This window comes from Harmonia axyridis, chromosome 3, assembly GCF_914767665.1.
Source record: "Harmonia axyridis chromosome 3, icHarAxyr1.1, whole genome shotgun sequence".
NCBI lineage: Eukaryota > Metazoa > Arthropoda > Insecta > Coleoptera > Coccinellidae > Harmonia > Harmonia axyridis.
The window spans coordinates 30745334-30763567 of record NC_059503.1 but is presented as its reverse complement, the minus strand read 5'-3'; the positions used below and the strand labels follow the sequence as shown (position 1 = coordinate 30763567).

Here is an 18234-nt window from a genome sequence, read left to right as displayed (position 1 = left end):
ATTCAAAAATTGACGAGTGCATACACCATGTTTTTAGACATCTTACCTGAAACTGGCGAGTTTTGAAGGGACTAGCCTGAGATAACAACATTTGTTATCTTTGGGAGCAAGGACGTAGATCTTTCTTTTTCTTAGGGGTAGGTAATCGAAAAAAAAATTTTTTACGACAACGTTTACTCATATCTGCCATGTGAGAAAGAAAGGTTTGATAACGAAATTTGAACCAAAAATTACTCGAAATAATAGCATATTTTATTATTCTTACCTTATACAGGGTGTTCCTAAATTGGAGGTACGAAGAAAAATGGGAAATTTCTTTAATAATTTTGAGAATAGAATGTACTATAATATATGGGCCCGCAAACCCTTTATTTTCGAAATTCGGGGTGTTTTTTGTAGTCATACTTTTTTGTGGTGCTTATAAAAGTTTATTGAATCCTTAGTACTCTTCTCTATAGATTGGGTGAATAAGTACCAAAACTTATAATTAATTATTCCTTAATCACAGCTAATGGATCATATAAATATTGGAATTTTTTCGAGGATTACTGAAGAATTGTTTGACAAGAACCGACAAGAAACCAATAAGTGTAGAACTGGACCCGAGTTTTTTTTTACATTTTTCTGAACTACCAGTGGTTTACCTACCAAAAAAAAGTTCTGGTGGAAAGAAACGGGCACTCCTCCAGAAAAAATATATTACCTTGTAGATTTGCATTCAAAATTAGCACATCACATGATGAAAACTTCGAAATGGAATATCTATGCCAAATTTATGTTGAATATCTTGTGAAGGGAAAGTGCTATGAGGAAAAAACTTAAACATTAACATCTGTATCTCGGAAAAAAATTGTTTGCGAACCCATGTAATAGGACTTTATTTCTTGAAATGATCCGAGGAATATGTCATTTTCATTTGTACCTCCAATTTAGGAACACCCTGCGTAGTCAATTCAAAACTGATGTCTTGCAATTTGAATGAAACACATTAAATGTAAAACACGGCACAGACAATTTTTCGATGCGAATAACTCAGTTCAGTTCTTTACTTCTTTGATATCTGCAGTATTAAAATTTTGTGACGAAAATGATATAAAACCGAGAACAACGTGTAAGTGTTTACCGATGACAAATGCAATAATCACAGAGGGAAAAACAAGGGGGACGCTGACAAAGGGGGTAGATGAAGGAAAATAATAAACCTAGGAGAAATATCCATTTTAAGTCAGATTAAGTAAGATTGGGTAGAATATTTATATTACCAGAATATATTTCCTTGAAAAAGATTGCGAAAATGATTGAAATCAAAGTTGATATGTAACTTAACAACAATATGGCTCTGGCAGTAAAACCAGAGACAGATTGTCCCTGGACCCTGAGTAAAAAGTAAAACTATAGACTTAATTATTATTAGGAAAATAGTCTAAGAAATTGTAGATGTTGATTTTAAAGTATTATAACACTTCAACGTTTTATGAGAATAGGTCTATGAGTAAGATGTCTATATAAAAATATTTCTAGACATCTTTACACTTTCTTTACTCATACTTTCAGTAATGTCATCAGAAATCATTCAAAAACTTTTCGCCTCAGAAAAAATAAAAATTTAACTTACGGACACATTTTGGTGGAGGGCCATCCCATTTGCCATGCTCGCAGTTATTGTATTTGTCCCCAAATAGAATGAATCCTGGGTTACAGGTATATTTAACGAATTTTGCTTTAAGTCGGTATTTAAATTTTCCGTTCGTTATTTTTGGAGTTGGACAATCTGCAAATTTTTGATTCGAATGTTTAGAAAATTTTCAAAAATTAAGAATTAAATCATTTTTGAGTTGATTCAAATACGAACTCAATATGATTTCAGATAAATTACTCACAACTAATCCTCGATTCTATCATCTGCAAAGAGAAACACAATAGTAAACAGATACTGAATGATAACTTCATTTTCGTACAAATTTAAAATTTTATAAATAAAAAGCTCAGTCCTCGCACAAGCCTACAAGAACTAGAAGAGAAGCGAGTGGTATCCTTAAAATTTCGATATTATCAATTCGACTTCCAGCGGAAATAGTTATCATTATAACAATACAATCTCGTTGCAGATTCTGTATAACCATTTGTCATTTGAATGATTAGAAACCCAGTTCGTTTATCCCAGGGGGAACAATTGGAAAATCGAAAATCTAAGATTTCTTATAATAAAATGTATTTGAATTCGATGGGAAACTGTGATACTATATATCATTACGAGGTGGCGCTTCAACGGGATGACAGGTAAGATAGGCAGCAAACCTTTCAGTTTTCAAGTCACTTCTAAATTTAACATTTCTGAGCTGATTTGTCATTTATAATTTTCCCAATATTCTTCCGTTTTCCGCCTTTCAACAAGTTTCAAGAATTAAAATTCGGCTCGGGTTTGAATGAAATACTATTTATGAACATCGAATTCCTTAGATATCATCGAATTTAATATAGTGAAGTTTGACGATTTCGGGTATTGTGTTTAATTTTTTTGGATTATCCTATAAATATGCCAGTGTTTCATACCAAGACAATTGAGTCTATTTTAGACCCAGTTGCACAACAGGTAACTCAAATTTTATTGTTTCTGACTAATTATTACATATACACCGTAACCGTATAAATAAAAATGATCTATTTTCGTACTTGATATGTAGATTTGGAAACCTTTGAATTCTGACTCTTCTAAGACATGAACAGGAAAATTTCCCAAGATAAGGGATTTGTCATTCTATTTCAAAACCGCATTTAGAATTCTCATTATTTCTTCGGAAAATGTAGGCGTTGTCATGTTAAATATCATGCCTAATAAAATTAAATTTTCATTTGGTCATGAAAATTGACCAATACTTTGTTTACATTTGTTTCACTGGAAACACACATCGATTATTATGAAAATTTCATCACGCCTTTACTGTATTTAGCAAGGATTTCAATCACTTTCTTTACTGTTTAAAGATAAGCGATTGTTTATATTTCTTCCTGTCTTTATATGGATCACATGAACTTATTTCTTCAGACTTCTACCCACTCAATTGATTTATAAATCATTTATGCGAATATTTAACACCTACATGAACTACTTTTCGATCTATAGATGGAAAGTTTTAAGAACATTTTTCTTCAATTAGTAATCAAAGGACAACATAAAATGTAAATTTTCAAAAACACTGAAAATTTCACACATTTCAACAGAATATTTTGTAATAGGACTTGAAAATTCTTTTCCATTTCCAAGTAGAATATACTATATTTTTGAAATTATAGGCCAAGACTGGGTGAAGAACATCTATTCATGTTATCACATTTTCAGTCTCATTGTTTTAGTGTCATTTTTGCGAAATGATTTTTCTATTAAATCAATTAATTTTTGTATAAATTCATGTTTGTGAAAAAAATCGCTGAAATACGATTTTTTTGTGTGTATTATTTGCTTTAAAATGATGTTCAGAGCTTTCATTGAAACACATGATAATTTTTATAATTTTTTATTAATTTTAATAGTGTTTTAAAATGAAAAATGTTTGAACTTAACTCTTCTAGGCCTATAAGACCTCTGAGAAGCTACACCTTCTGTGTAGGCTCTTTTATTGTGTCTCATCATCACTACAGCCACATTCTATTAATTGTTTAACTGAAGCAAATGGTTGGACAGATTAAAATGTAAATAAAATTAGGCCTTGAAAACTATGCAAAATACATTCATGAAATTGAAAAGTATAAAAATAACAAATACAATTTCCCTGATAAGTTAAGAATTATAACTTTTTGAACATTTCAATTGGAGTTAGGAATGAATAACTATTCATTATTTAAAATAATTGTGAAATTTGGCAAATTAAGAAATTGGGAAGGATGAATATGTAGCCAATAATATTTTTTTTCTGAGTATAGTTAAAGTCCATAATGCAAATATTGAATTTGTTATCAATTTTTACTTTAATCTTAACGTGAGATAGTCACCAAAAAATTATAAAACTTCATTAGTGGTCATTAACTTTTTCAGGTATCAAAATTGGTTATTTTACATGAAGAAGCTGAAGATGGCCTCCCCATGCCCGATCTTCAACAACCAGTTAGATCCGTTAGCAATGCGGTCCTCAATTTAGTGAAGGTTAGATTTCAAATCAATAAAAAAAGCAAGACACAGTTCACTAATTATTTCAGGTTGGAAGGGAAACAATAAACAGTTCAGATGATCAAATTTTGAAACAAGACATGCCAGGTGCATTGGTACGAGTAGAAAGGTCTTCCAAATTATTAGAAGAAGCTTCCTGTATGCTGAAAGATGATCCATATAGTTCACCAGCCAGAAAACGACTGATAGATGGAAGTGGAGGCATTTTACAGGTTAGTAGAAGCACCATTCAATGATATATTACGAAGTTTTAATGATCATTTTTATTTTTAGGCCACTTCTGCCTTATTGTTGTGCTTTGATGAATCTGAAGTTAGAAAAATTATAAGGGAATGTCACAGAGTATTAGACTACCTCGCTGTTGCTGAAGTTATTGAAACTTTAGATGAACTGGTTCAGTTTTTGAGAGATCTGAGTCCGTGCCTGAGTCGTGTATCCAGAGAAGTTAGCGCTAGAGAAAAAGAGCTCACTCATCAGGTAAAAATTAATCTTAATGAGAGTATTGACTGAACCCTCTCTTTTTTGAGGTTTTGATTATTCACTTTTATATTTAACTAATAATAATTATAACAGGTGCATGCCGAAATACTCGTCAGATGTTTGGAGCAAATCAAAACCCTGGCTCCGATCTTAATTTGTTCCATGAAAATCTACATTCACATCGTATCACAAGGCGGAAAGGGGGCTGAAGAAGCAGCAGAAAATAGAAATTACCTGGCTATGAGGATGACTGATGAGATAAATGAGATAATAAGAGTCCTTCAGCTAACAAGTTATGATGAGGAAACTTCAGAACTTGACAATTTAACTGTACTGAAAAAATTGCAGAACGCTATTCAGAACAAAATCAACACCGCTAATGATTGGTTACTGGTAAGTTCACATTGAATATTGAATATGTTTGATTTGATATTGAGTTGTGTGTGGTTTCATGATTGAACTGTAAAAAAGGCTACATTTTTTCATATATAAGAAAAATAGAAAAACGTAACTAGAAAATCACAGTTAAATTACTAAAAAAATCCAATTCAAATACTAGAGGAAAATACCTACATTTTGGTTACCTTGATTTAACTATAGAGCAGTTCAGAGAAGCAGTAAATGATATGGCATCTAGTTTGTATGAAAATTAGCACTTTGCAAATGAAAAACAATTAGCAAAATTACTCTGAGATTCGCTTATTTTGTCAATGGATTGCTCTATTCTAAAGTTATTTTGATCAAATTAAAGTTTTAAATTCACCCGAATTCAATACTAATCTTATTGTGATTTTGTAGGATTCAAATGCGGTGAAAGGAGGAATAGGAGAAAAATCTCTAAGACAAATTATAGAGGATGCACAAAAAGTATCACAAAGGTAACATCTTCCAGTTTTTAATTTTGATAACATTCAAAGGTGTAGCTTTTTCAGATGTTTACCTCACGATTCCAATATGATCAACAAATTCTGTTCAGATCTGACTACAATGACAGATGCCTTGTGTGAATTGAGACAAGAAGGCAAGGGAAATACACCCCAAGCAGAGTCTCTAGCTAGAGGAATTAGGGAAAAACTCACCGACTTACAGCAAGCTGTTCTTCATGCTGTTGTTGCAGTTGATAAAACTGGTCTCCAACAAACAGCGCATACTGTACAAGGAAGGTGAGTTTTTATGATAAAATTGAAAAGATTTATGTACTACTATCTCAACCCTTATGAAAGATTAAAGTGTTTTTATTTATTATCTTGGCTTAAATCAGACTGATCTAACTGCACGTTTAGTATGAGTTTCTGCATAAAAGGAATACATATAAAAGGCCAATTGAAAAGTCCCCAGTCTACCATAGTAAAATACGTTTGTTTGGAAAAATTCGATTTTATTATTTAACATTGTTGCCTTCGAGGGCGATACAGCGATTATAGCGATCTTACAACTTTTCGATACCATTTTTGTAGGATGATTTGTCTTTTGCTTCAAAATAGGCCTCAGTTTCGGCGATTACTTCTTCATTGGCACTAAATTTCTTTCAACGAGCATTCTTTTGAGACCTGAGAACAGGAAAAAGTCGCTGGGGGGCCAGATCTGGCGAATACGGTGGATGCAGAAGAAATTCGAAGCCCAATTCATGCAATTTTGCCATTGTTTTCATTGATTTGTGACAGGGCGCATTGTCTTGATGAAACAGCACCTTTTTTTTTTCAAATGGGGCCGTTTTTTGACGATTTCGTCCTTCAAACTGTCCAATAACGCTAATGATCGCTGGCCCTTTTGGAGGTAATGAATGAATATTATACCTTGCGCATCCCAGAATACTGATGCCATAACCTTGCCAGCTGACTGTTATGTTTTTTCTCGCTTTGGATTCGGTTCATCGTGTGCAGTCCACCCAATAACTAACTGTCAATTGGACTCCGGAGTGAAATGATCGAGCCATGTTTCATCCATTGTCACATATCGTAGCAAAAATTCAGGTTTATTGCACTTAAACAGCTTCAAACACTGCTCAGAATAATTAACACGCTTTTCATCGATTGTGAGCTCGCGCTATGATATCTTCACAATCTCTGTTATCTCAATCAACTTCACTTTACGATCATTCAAAATTATTTTGTGCACTTTTTTGATTTTTTCGTCGGTGACAGCCTCTTTTGGGCGTCCACTGCGTTCGCCGTCTTTGGTGCTCATTTCACCACGTTTAAACTTAGCATACCAATCAATGATGCTTGATTTTCCTGGTGCAGACCCCTGAAACTTTTCATCAAGCCAAGATTTTGCTTCAATTGTATTTTTCCCTTTAAAAAGCAATATTTTATCAGCACACGAAATTCTTTTTTTCCATCTTTTTTCAAATATCTTTTTTGACACGTATCGTTTGAAGGTTGGTACTAACTAAAAATCATATGGATTCAATACTAGCACCGCCATCTGTGCATCAGATCGGGGACTTTTCAATTTCAATATATGGAGCAATTTTGTTTTGGAAATATTTTGTTCTTCATATGATTATTATTGATAATTTGAGTGAGGAATAAACTATATTGTTGAAATTCAGAAATTTAAAAGATAATCTGTATATTATAATCTTAATTGACACACTTTCTAATAAAACATATAATTAAGCAATTGCAATACATACTCATACATCTAATACATTATTGTTTCAATACTACTAAATATATGTATATAAAAAAAAATTTTGCATTGAATTACAAAGTTATAATCAGTTTCGTAATTTGGATTAGTAATTGAAAATTCATTGGTTGAATTCTGTTGAAAATATAAATAAATTCATTATCTTTCATCATTGAAAACAAAAACACTGATTCAAATACAAGTAATCAGTTAGACATTCTGATTATAATAAGAAAACACGTATAGTTAATCATAAATATTAGGTACATACATCAAAATAATATACGAGATATTAAGGGATATAGTGATATTTCAATTATTGAATACTGCACTCTATTCAATACTCACAGAGAAAAACTTATTTACCATTTCAGAATTATAAAATTTCAAAGTAAAAGAAATACAATATATTATTAGAACATAGTAAACTATAAACTTTTAATTTTCAAGATAACATTATAACCACATTAATTTTGAATCTCCAGGTTGGAGCAAGCAAGGAAATGGTTGTCCAATCCTGGTCAGGACGATAAAGGTTTAGGACAAAGAGCGATAGCTCTAATAGCAGAAGAAGGAAGAAAAGTGAGTATTAATCATAAAAATAAAATAAGAAGGTAAAATAGGAAGATGTCATTTGGGACAACCACTGTTAGTGGAAATTCTCTTGAATATTCAATGATCAGAACAGGAAGAACATATTTCAGTGAAAAACGTTGCTGTTTTGTGTTTTTCTTTATCAGATAATTTTCCTCATATACTTAAATATCACTTTTATTTTTGACAAGCTTTTTCGGTTTTGGTTTATCTCGAAGCTTGTTTTCTCATCACCAGATATAATGTTTTGTGAATTGACTCATTCCTGTATGCTTAAGTGTCCTTTACCATTTGATACCACTTGAAAGGCTTAATTGTTTGACATGGTAGGAACTAATAATAATAATAACAGATCTTTATTGATAACAAGTTATCAAAATAATATTTAAACAGATTTACAAAAAAAAAAAATCATCATTTTGCAATTTTACAAGGTATTAGTTTTAATAGGAGTTCAATTTCTGTATTAACGTTTGGGTTGGGAATTTTCTTCGGGGATGTTCTACCGGTTCATTGTGCATGAGAATCTTGATGTCCTCGAGTTCGTCAAGGTACTGCTTAAATTTCGTGTTCAGTTTCTTGATTCGGTCTTCAATAGGTTCTATCCTGGTTATCTGGTAAAGGAGTTTGTTGGGTCTGTTATTTGGGTGTCTCATTTTGGTAATAGCTCTGAGGGATGTTGTCTCAGCCACCTTTAAAATTTTCATCACGGATTCTTTGCAGTTAGCATAAAGGGGATGTCCATATTCAATTAGTGGTCTGCATATGGATTTATAAATGATGGATGCTGTTTTCATGTTGATTCCTTCGTTCCTGTATGTCAATGTTCTGAAGTGTTTGGCTCTGCTGATAATTTTCTTCTTTGTATTATTTGCATGTATTTTTAGGCTAGCTTTATTATCAATTTGAATTCCCAGGTATTTTACTGAATGTGTTGGTTCGACTAATTTATTGGTAGGAACTAATTTGTGAGGTACATAAAGAAATTTAAGCGACTATTTCTCTTAAACTAACACAACAATATTTAGTCAGTATTTCATTAAACGCTGGTTTTAAGTTCAGTTGAAGATGTTGATGAGTAGGGAAAATCCCCTCAAGTAGTATTTTTGAATGATAAATTCCCGTTACTTACTTGAGGGAATATATAAATTATTCTCATTTTATTTAAAAAATCTTGGTGAATGTTTAGTTGAGAATACTTCAGACAATTGAAGTGTTTTATATAGAGCAATCCATAAGCCATTGTATATACAATGATAATACTCACCTAAATAGTGGTACAGTTCTGTTTTGTTAATTTTTTCACTCTCCAGGTGGCAAACGGTCTGCCCGGCATACAAAAAACCGAGGTCCTCCAGCTTTGTGACGAGGTGGAGGGTTTGTCGCATCAACTCTCAGACCTCTGCGCTCAAGGGCGAGGGGACAGTCCACAGGCTCATGAAGTGGCAAAGAGGCTCTCTCAAAAGCTGCATGAATTGAAGGAGAAGATCAATCAGGCAGTTGTAAATAGGGTTGTGGAGGATTTCATCGACATCGTCACTCCGTTGAAACAGTTCACTGAAGCTGTGATGGTTCCGGAGGGCACCCCCAACAGGGATCAGAATTTTTCAGACAAAGCAGCGAACTTGCAGCAGTTCTCTAACAGAGCTGTCAAGACGGCTAAAATGGTGGCTGCAGGTAATTTGAAATATTTAATATTAACGTGTTCATTTCGGAATGCACCTCATGATTCAGAATGTCTTTAAATGCTATCTTAAACTTGGCAATTGGATCAAAATAATAGTGAAAATAATATCAATAGTGGAAATAATGATGGTAAATATCAGTCAACATCAACAACTCTAACTACAGATTTGAGTACAAAAATAAAATTGATTAATATATAATGAAATAGTCATGACTATTCCCCTTCTAGTCAATATCCTATGGTTCAAGGATTACTTTGGCATATAGGGCCTTGGAATAATTTGAAAATAATAAAAATAATTAAATTTTTTAAACTAGAAACTTTTGCCAAACAGTGAGATTGCATAAAAATTTTATATGTAGAGGTTTCAGAATCAAAATTGTGAAACTCTCAATATTTTATGAAAATAGAAAAATGTTACAGAAATCTGTCAAAATACTTCCAAAAACATTGTGATTTCTCTACAAGAATTTATTTTCTCAATATGGAAAGCATAATTTAATGAATATTTTTATCTTATCTTCAAGGCGGCAGTGGAGGCAACAAAAAGATTGCTGAATCCTTACAGAGTGCTGCCAATCAAGTGGAGAGTTTAACCCCTCAACTGACCTCAGCTGGAAGTATCAGGATGAACTATCCTTCATCCAAGGCGGCTGATGAACACTTTGAGAACCTTAAAAATCAGTACGCTGACACCCTGACCAAAGTCAGAAACCTCTGCGACGAAGCAACAGACTCCGCAGACTTCATCAAAGCTTCAGGTAACTAATTTAACGCTGTCAAAGTAATACGCCAATAAACGAAACGCCAAACTAAGTAACATAGAAGTAAGTAACACCCTCTTGGGCCTCAACAGTGCCTCATCCGCTTGATGGGGTGAAATAAAATAAAATAATTTTTTAATGTTTTCAAAAATTGTTTCGCCAACACTATTGCTTCATCAGGTTTAATCGATTAGACCAAAACATAGCTTGAAGACAAACTGATATAAGGACAAAAATATAAACATTGACCGATAAAACATGATTACTAAAACTTTACAGGTATATCGGACATTTGCCGCCGAGGACCTCCAAATTATTTGACGATATTTAATAAAAGGAATGAGTTTACATCTGCTTCTTCATTCAAAAGAATTTTTTGGGAAATATACCTGTTGATTGCAAGGTATTCTAAGGTTGTTAATTTTGTGTCTTTTCCATATAAAGAATTTCGAATTAAATATTAGAAGTATGGTCCCATATGATTTGCATATGTTGAAAATGAACTACCAGATGAATAACTTCTTTGATGTTTTTATATCCTCTTCTTGAAAGATCTTCCTGTTTATCCAATAAAAACCAAAGGACAATCATTGCAAGTCAACTTGTAGATACCAGATTTATTTTCTTTATTAGTTCTATGTTTATTATTTTTGATAAAAATTTCTAAATTATTCATAGTTCTAAAGGATATTTTGCGATTAAATCTTCTTTTCAAATATTTAGTAATTTTTTCTGAGATAATATTCATATAAGTTAATGAAAGAAAGTTTTAATAGATATTATATTTTACTATAGGGTACGTTAGACATAATGCTTGATTTCTTTGTTTATTAATAAAAATCTTATCAATGACACATGGGTTGTAACTCTTATTCACTGCCATTTGTTTGATGAGAATTAGCATGGATAGCAATATTAGTAAGTTTAGGTTTCCTGAAAAGTTAAACATCTTGCATACTTTCAATATTTTCAGGAAACCAACACATAGTGATCAATGCTACTTCTCATCACATGTTATAAAATGGCCGGATATACCTGTATGATTCATAGATTAATCAATATACCCATGAATCATGATAATTTTGGTATAGAATTGAATTTAATCAAACGAATCGCAGTGAATAAAGGTTAGGACTCATGTGTTATTGTTAAGATTTTTATTAATATACAAATAAAACAAACATTACCCTCTGGTAAAATATAATATCAATAAAAACTTTCTTTCATAAACTCATATAAATATTATCTCAGAAAAAAGTTGCTAAATACTTGAGAAGAAAATTTAATCATACAATATCCTTTAGATCTTTGAATTATTCAGAAATAATAAAGATAGATTTAATGAAGAAAATAAAATCTTTTTCAACGGTTAGATTTTTCTGAATTTTGATCAATCGTCAACCTAACTTCAAAAGATATGTCCAGAAAAAATGGTTGTAATAAATTCATTACAATTAAGTTTCTATGTCAGTTTGTATATGGACAGTTTGGAGTTTCGGAAGGTGTCCGATGCTCTCCATACCAAAACTGCAAAAATGAGGAGGGCGCAACAACTTTTCCCCATCCAGTAACTGGAAAGGAACTTATGTCAATCAATCCTTCTTTTTCTTGCCAAAATTCTAATGCTTACCATTTGTTCTAGAGGAACAAATGAGAAAGCATACATTCTTATGCGAAGAAGCTATTAAGAACAAGCAACCCCAAAAGATGGTGGACAATACCTCTGCTATTGCTCGTCTTGCAAACAGGGTGTTGTTGGTAGCCAAACAGGAGAGTGACAATTCTGAAGATCCTAATTTCATCGATGACGTGAACCGTGCATCTGATTACTTGCAAAATTGTGAGTATAATCAATAAATTGATGTATTTTCTGATCCCTACTTTCGGATGAAACTTGAACAAGTTTTTTAAAATCTGTTGAAGGTGTTCCGCCAATGGTACAAGATGCAAAATTGGTTGCCATAAACCCTTCTGATGTAGGTGCTGCTTCAAGGTGGAGAGAATCTAACAAAATGGTGAGTATCTGGAATGTTCAAAATTTTCATATAAAAACACATTATTAACCCTATCAAGGCAAATGTGCAATATAATTTTCTTTATGCTGATAAGGACCAAATGAGGAATAGGTAGAATCACCTATTATCCAATGAAGAAAATGATAGTTTTGATAGAAGCAGTGCACATAAATTCATTGTCATTCATTTTGTTTCATATGAAAGGATATCAGTCAAATTAGAATAAAATTCATATCCAAAAATGACCAAAACATATATTTCTACATCATAAGTTTTCCCACTACAGAGGAGTTGCCACCCTTTTTATAATTTCAATTAGGAAGATGGGGCGAATTACATGTCATTTTGGACCCTTGAGCTATAGCTGTTTGAAAAAAAGAGAAATCCCAGTGGCAATAGAGAAAATCTTTTCTCTGAAAATCTATACCTAAAAGTTGCCTTACATCTGTCAGGAACATTTGTATGAGATGGCTAGACAGCAAATTGTTCTTCAAATGGAGAATAACTATCTCAGGCAATCAGAACTTCTTATTGGGAGGCCGTCCTCTAAGCCTGAGATTTAAAAAAAAAGCCTTGAGATAACCAAGTCTGATGACTGCTGCGCTAACTGGCCACCTGTTTAATAAATATTAAATATCAATTAATGTTGCCCCTTGTGCCACTAGTGCAGAAATGTGGATGAAACTGGGAATCATATTCTGTTTGCCAGAGCTAACCTTACTGTGTTAAGGACAACACAATACCTTCTATATATACATATGCTGAGGCGAACTCCTCCCTAGACCTAGACTTGGGCCATTCCAGTTGGTTTCAGTTCAGCCAGGATTGGCAATGCTGAGAAGGAAGAAGAACGCTAAAAGCTGGAACTCCTCTTTAGAGGAAAAACAAACAACTTTCCAAAATACACAATACTGTGTCATCTTCAAAAGAAAATTTCTTTCAACATTTCTATACAAAATTTTTTTCTACTAATTTGACTGATTTATGTTCATTTCAAATGCCTTGTGTAAATGTAAATAAATAATTGAAAATTTTTTGCAGTTGTTAAATGCAGTGGAAGTTGTTCGTAAGGCTGTTCTGATCAATCCAGAGTTACCACCTTTACCCGATATGAATTCTCTTCATTTAGGTAAGACATACTTCTCTGGACATACTTTTGGTGGAAGATAAATTTTGCTTCAAAGATGCATTACATATTGAGCTTTCTACTTAACTGATAAACATTTCTTTGAATATAAATTTCTTTTAAGGCAATTTTCCATGAATTTAGAATGCAATTTCCGACAAATAATTTTTTTTTATATTTCTTACAGAACCCCCTGCACATACATACTTTGTCGATAAAGGTATTTCAATGTTGCTTTTGTAATTGTTTTAATACAATGCCAAAAAGATGTCAGAAAAAGTATTCTTTTACAAAACATTTCTATCGTCTTTTGCCTTGTAAATTAGTCTTACTTTGCTCTAGATTCTTAACGCTTATAACTTAGCACTTGCCTAAAATTTTTTAGTGGGAGAACTATTAAGGAGAACGCCTACACCAGGAGACAGAAATTTGGGGACACTTAGTCCCACTCATCACCAACAGGGCAGGGTTAGCCCATTGCCAAAATGGGCCAGAGGTATAAGAGAATTTTTGAATATCTTTCGGAAGATTTTTCATTTTTCAATTTCAAAAAGTTTCATTTCATATTTGATATCAATTGATTTAATTATCTTTTCATTTATATATATTTTTTTTACAAATCAGGAGATAATTCAGATTTGCTCTACCAAGAACTTTTACCCAATCAAAATGAAAGAGGTAATTGTGTAAAAACTTCTCAGAGTGCATCTTTGTTCTAAATACTAAAATGCCATTTTTTTAACCATTGCATGTCAACACTTATACCAGGTAAATTCTTGATGGCTTTTTGCTAGTATGCTAATGACTAACATTTCTGGGTTTTCAAAGATTCAAAAGATTGTCCCTTTTGCTATCCTTGATCTTTTATCTGAAGATGACAGAATATATATATTTCAAGGTGGTGTAATTATCTTTCATTGATTTCATGCTTGCTTAGGATGTTATAAGTTTATTCCGGAATATATTTTGGAAGATGGTAATTTTCTTGTTTCATATTGTTGTCATAAGATGTTTGCTTCATTCTCAATATGATGATTTTAACATTTCAAGAATTCACGTTTCTTATATTTTATATATTCTCAAAAATATCTCTCTTGATAGATGAGGCACCTCCAAGGCCACCTCTTCCCAGCGATGGAGCTCCAGTTCGTCCACCACCTCCTGAAACTGATGATGAAGACGATGTTTTCAAGAACGCTCCCAGTTCCAGTCAACCAATAATGGTGATGCTCAAACTGTTAGATTCATCAATTCAATTAAATTGAAACTTCGATCTTGATTTCAGGTTGCAGCGCATAACCTACATAGAGAGGTGAGACAGTGGTCTGCTAAAGATAACGAACTTATTGGTGGAGCCAGAAGAATGGCGGTTCTTATGGCCAGGTTGTCAGAACTGGTTCACAACGATGACAAAGGTAACGAATACAAATTATTGCTTGATTAGCATTGCTCCTGACAACTTTAGAATGACTTTAATATATAGATTTCGGTACCGCAAAATGAAGCCAAAATCAACAAGTCATCACTGAGTGAGCATATAGAAAACAATATTACATTGCCATTAGAACTGCTGGGCACTGGCTATAGAAAGGCGGGCAATAAAATCAAAATTTTTAGTGATAATTATTCTGCTTCAACAGCACCTGAATCCAACTGCTATACATTGAAATCAGTTGGAATTGTTGGGAGACCCTTGGTCTGGATATAAACTTAAACTTACATGGATACCAAGTCATTCAGGCTTCTCAGGAATTGAAGAAGTAGGCCAAATTGGCACACATCGGAGCAAGGATTCCCGTAGGCCTAGTGGGACCAAATTTTTTGGGTATTTTTATGGGTATCTCAAATGAAACTATAATATGAGAGATTTCAGTGGGAGATAAACTGAATTTATAGTGCATCCACACCAGATGGAAAAATTTTAAGGTCTTTCTTAAGAGTCAATAAAACCAAACCTCTAAAACTCTTGATGATTAAAAAGTAAAATAACTTATTTCCGCTTGAAATTTGAAAACGAAACAGACGAGATTACAGACGAAATAAAGTTTTTCGATAGAAATGCTCGGACAGGTCGATTTCTGTTTCGAGGGGGACAACTTAAGATGTAGGTTACGGACGCAGTCATGGTTGTTTTGAAGCTCAAAATGTCGATTTTTCACAAAACACTACAAGTGCCATGAAAACACCACTTCATTTTCAAATACTTAGTTAAGAATATTTCGAGAACTAATGCATAAAATGAAAAAACAATTACTGTGCTGAAATCAGTATAAAAATACCTTTCAAATGAGGTATCACTCACCCCATCTTCCCTATTCAAAATTTGGGGGTGAGGGTTGTAGTAGCAAGGGTTGAAGCGCTATGCGTCCGTAACCTACATCTTAAGTTGTCCCCCTCGAAACAGAAATCGACCTGTCCGAGCATTTCTATCGAAAAACTTTATTTCGTCTGTTTCGTTTTCAAATGGCCACCCTGTATATTTATTTTCACAACAATTGTTTCGTCATGATAACATGACTTCGTCAGGTGAGCATGGTAACTAACTACATATTTGGGATACAGTATCCCAAATATGTAGTTAGTTACCATGCTCACCTGACGAAGTCATGTTATCATGACGAAAGAATTGTTGTGAAAATAAATATATAAAGCGGAAATAAGTTATTTTACTTTTTAATCATCAAGATGAATTTCCGACAAGTAAAGACTGAGACAATCAAACACTCTAAAACTCTGACCATTTAAACTTGTATTATTTTCTTTGAGTCACAATAGCCTGCAACAATTCAGTGGAAAGACGACTGTCCTCCACTCATAACTACAATTATGGTAATTTCTTTATAGGGAGCAAGAGGGAACTGATAGCCACAGCTAAGGCTATAGCTGATGCTAGCGCCGATGTCACCAGAATAGCCAAGCAGTTAGCTAGAGAATGTACTGATAAAAGGATTCGTACTAATTTGCTACAAGTATGTGAAAGAATACCAACGATCGCTACTCAGTTGAAGATTCTGAGTACTGTTAAAGCTACAATGTTGGGTGCACAAGGTAAGATAGCTTTCCATTGTCTCTATGTTGTAATTAACTATTGAATTCTTATAAATTCTTGCATGCCTTAGTAAGAGGAATACCATTCAAAGGTGAGAAACATTAAAGACTATAATAAAAATAGTTAATTTATTTATTATAAATAGCTTTCCAACAATTGAAAACATTGTTTTTTTACACTTCTTATTGATAATGGGAGTATAGTGTATAAAAACATCAACAAAATCTCGCACAAATCCTCTAACCTTCATAATTACACAAGATGTAATTAGATCTTGTTCTTATTCAAAAACAAATTATTTCACCAACACCTGTTCAGATAAAGCTCCATAAAAATTAAATTAAACTAACATATTCTGTGAACGACCAGACAAATATTTTTCAGGTTTTCCCATATAGCTGTAAGAGGTAGAAAAAGCTACACCGTTACAACTTTAAGGGAACACCAATAAAATATATCTTAAGTGCTCTCTCATTATTCATATTAATCGTAATTGTAATCAGGTTTCAATTTTTTTATTATATATTTTTTTATGTCAAAATTCTCAGATGTATATTATTTTATTTAAATTATCAATACAATAAATAAACTGTTAGATTATCAATATATAAAAATATGGTGACTCTATATAGCCACTGTATTATTTATATTAGCGTAGAGCCATCTACATTTCCTTTATATTTACAGGTTCAGAAGAAGATAGAGAAGCCACAGAAATGTTGGAAGGAAATGCACAGAATCTAATGCAAAGTGTAAAGGAGACGGTGAGGGCTGCTGAGGGAGCAAGTGTAAAGATTCATGCCCAAACTCACGGTCGTTTAAGATGGGTCAGAAGACAACCATGGTACGCTTATGCTTAAAATAAGACTATAAGAGAAATCTTTTTCGAACCAATTGAACATTATATTAAGCAAAAACATATATTGTTAACATTTTTTTTAACCGTTCACAAGATTTTTGAACATATATATGCGGAATTCAATGTAAGGATCATATTCTTTTTAATTTTTATGTTAAATTATCAATTAAGGTCCATAATGTTGAAAAAACAATAAATATTCTCTAGTTCGATTGGTATCAGAAGAATTTCGGGTTTAATGTGTTCAATATTTGATAATTTCATTAAGTTATTTTTCACATATGAAATATAAAAATTATCAACAAAAATTTTCAAAAGTGTTCACATGTAATTTTAACGCTAAAAAGGAAGTAACAAACTAGTATTTATTAATTTCATTTTTTAACATCTGTGACATTGTTTTTTGACTAATCTTGATACTGGAATATTTTTTATTAATAACTTTTGATGATTTTTTATATATATATATTTAATGTACGAAAGGAGATAATAAGCTAGATAAACATAGAGACTTAGAACTTGCCTTGCTATATTTTATAGAAATATTTTTATAAGCTTTACATATTCTGAAAAAGTGCAATAGGTGCCAAATTATGTTTTAAAGAGGAGTCATAACTAAAGATGATTTCTATTTAGTGAAAAACACCAATTATAGTGTACAATCTAGACTATTTTAAATGCTATGTCTTGAGCAGGATCAAAATATTTGTTGGAACATGCTTTTTATATTTGTTCTGATAGTTGTTCGTCCGTTTTTATATTTATAATATTAATATGTATTTGTTATTTATACAAATGAAATGTAATTGGATTGAAATTTATGTAATTGAAATAATAAAATTAATATACCATAGCACAAAA

General features: G+C 32.4%; 2 protein-coding genes across 5 annotated transcripts in view; one reads left to right on the top strand and one right to left on the bottom strand.

Moving 5' to 3' along the window:
• The window catches only part of LOC123675153, a 17771-nt gene extending 15730 nt beyond the window's left edge, over window positions 1–2041 (bottom strand). The window contains exons 1-2 of the mRNA XM_045610439.1: window positions 1881–2041; window positions 1616–1771 (exon numbers count right to left, since the gene is read on the bottom strand). Of these exons, the coding sequence (XP_045466395.1) occupies window positions 1616–1771; window positions 1881–1950 (226 nt within the window). The 5' untranslated portion in view covers window positions 1951–2041. The remainder of the gene's footprint in view (window positions 1–1615; window positions 1772–1880) is intronic.
• LOC123675152 (vinculin) overlaps window positions 1–18234 on the top strand; it is an 18538-nt gene extending 304 nt beyond the window's left edge. Inside the window, exons 1-20 of one of the 4 annotated variants that reach the window (XM_045610437.1) lie at window positions 2139–2280; window positions 4034–4141; window positions 4195–4377; window positions 4439–4642; window positions 4739–5038; window positions 5444–5523; window positions 5578–5808; window positions 7765–7861; window positions 9187–9550; window positions 10088–10321; window positions 11967–12164; window positions 12248–12339; window positions 13381–13468; window positions 13653–13685; window positions 13851–13961; window positions 14090–14143; window positions 14567–14688; window positions 14751–14880; window positions 16310–16513; window positions 17202–18234. In XM_045610437.1, the coding sequence (XP_045466393.1) occupies window positions 4082–4141; window positions 4195–4377; window positions 4439–4642; window positions 4739–5038; window positions 5444–5523; window positions 5578–5808; window positions 7765–7861; window positions 9187–9550; window positions 10088–10321; window positions 11967–12164; window positions 12248–12339; window positions 13381–13468; window positions 13653–13685; window positions 13851–13961; window positions 14090–14143; window positions 14567–14688; window positions 14751–14880; window positions 16310–16513; window positions 17202–17374 (2958 nt within the window). In that variant the 5' untranslated portion in view covers window positions 2139–2280; window positions 4034–4081 and the 3' untranslated portion in view covers window positions 17375–18234. Of the gene's footprint in view, window positions 1–2138; window positions 2281–2318; window positions 2594–4033; window positions 4142–4194; window positions 4378–4438; window positions 4643–4738; window positions 5039–5443; window positions 5524–5577; window positions 5809–7764; window positions 7862–9186; window positions 9551–10087; window positions 10322–11966; window positions 12165–12247; window positions 12340–13380; window positions 13469–13652; window positions 13686–13850; window positions 13962–14089; window positions 14144–14566; window positions 14689–14750; window positions 14881–16309; window positions 16514–17201 lie in introns of those variants that run through there. The other 3 variants (XM_045610434.1, XM_045610435.1, XM_045610438.1) reach the window with 3 other exon arrangements.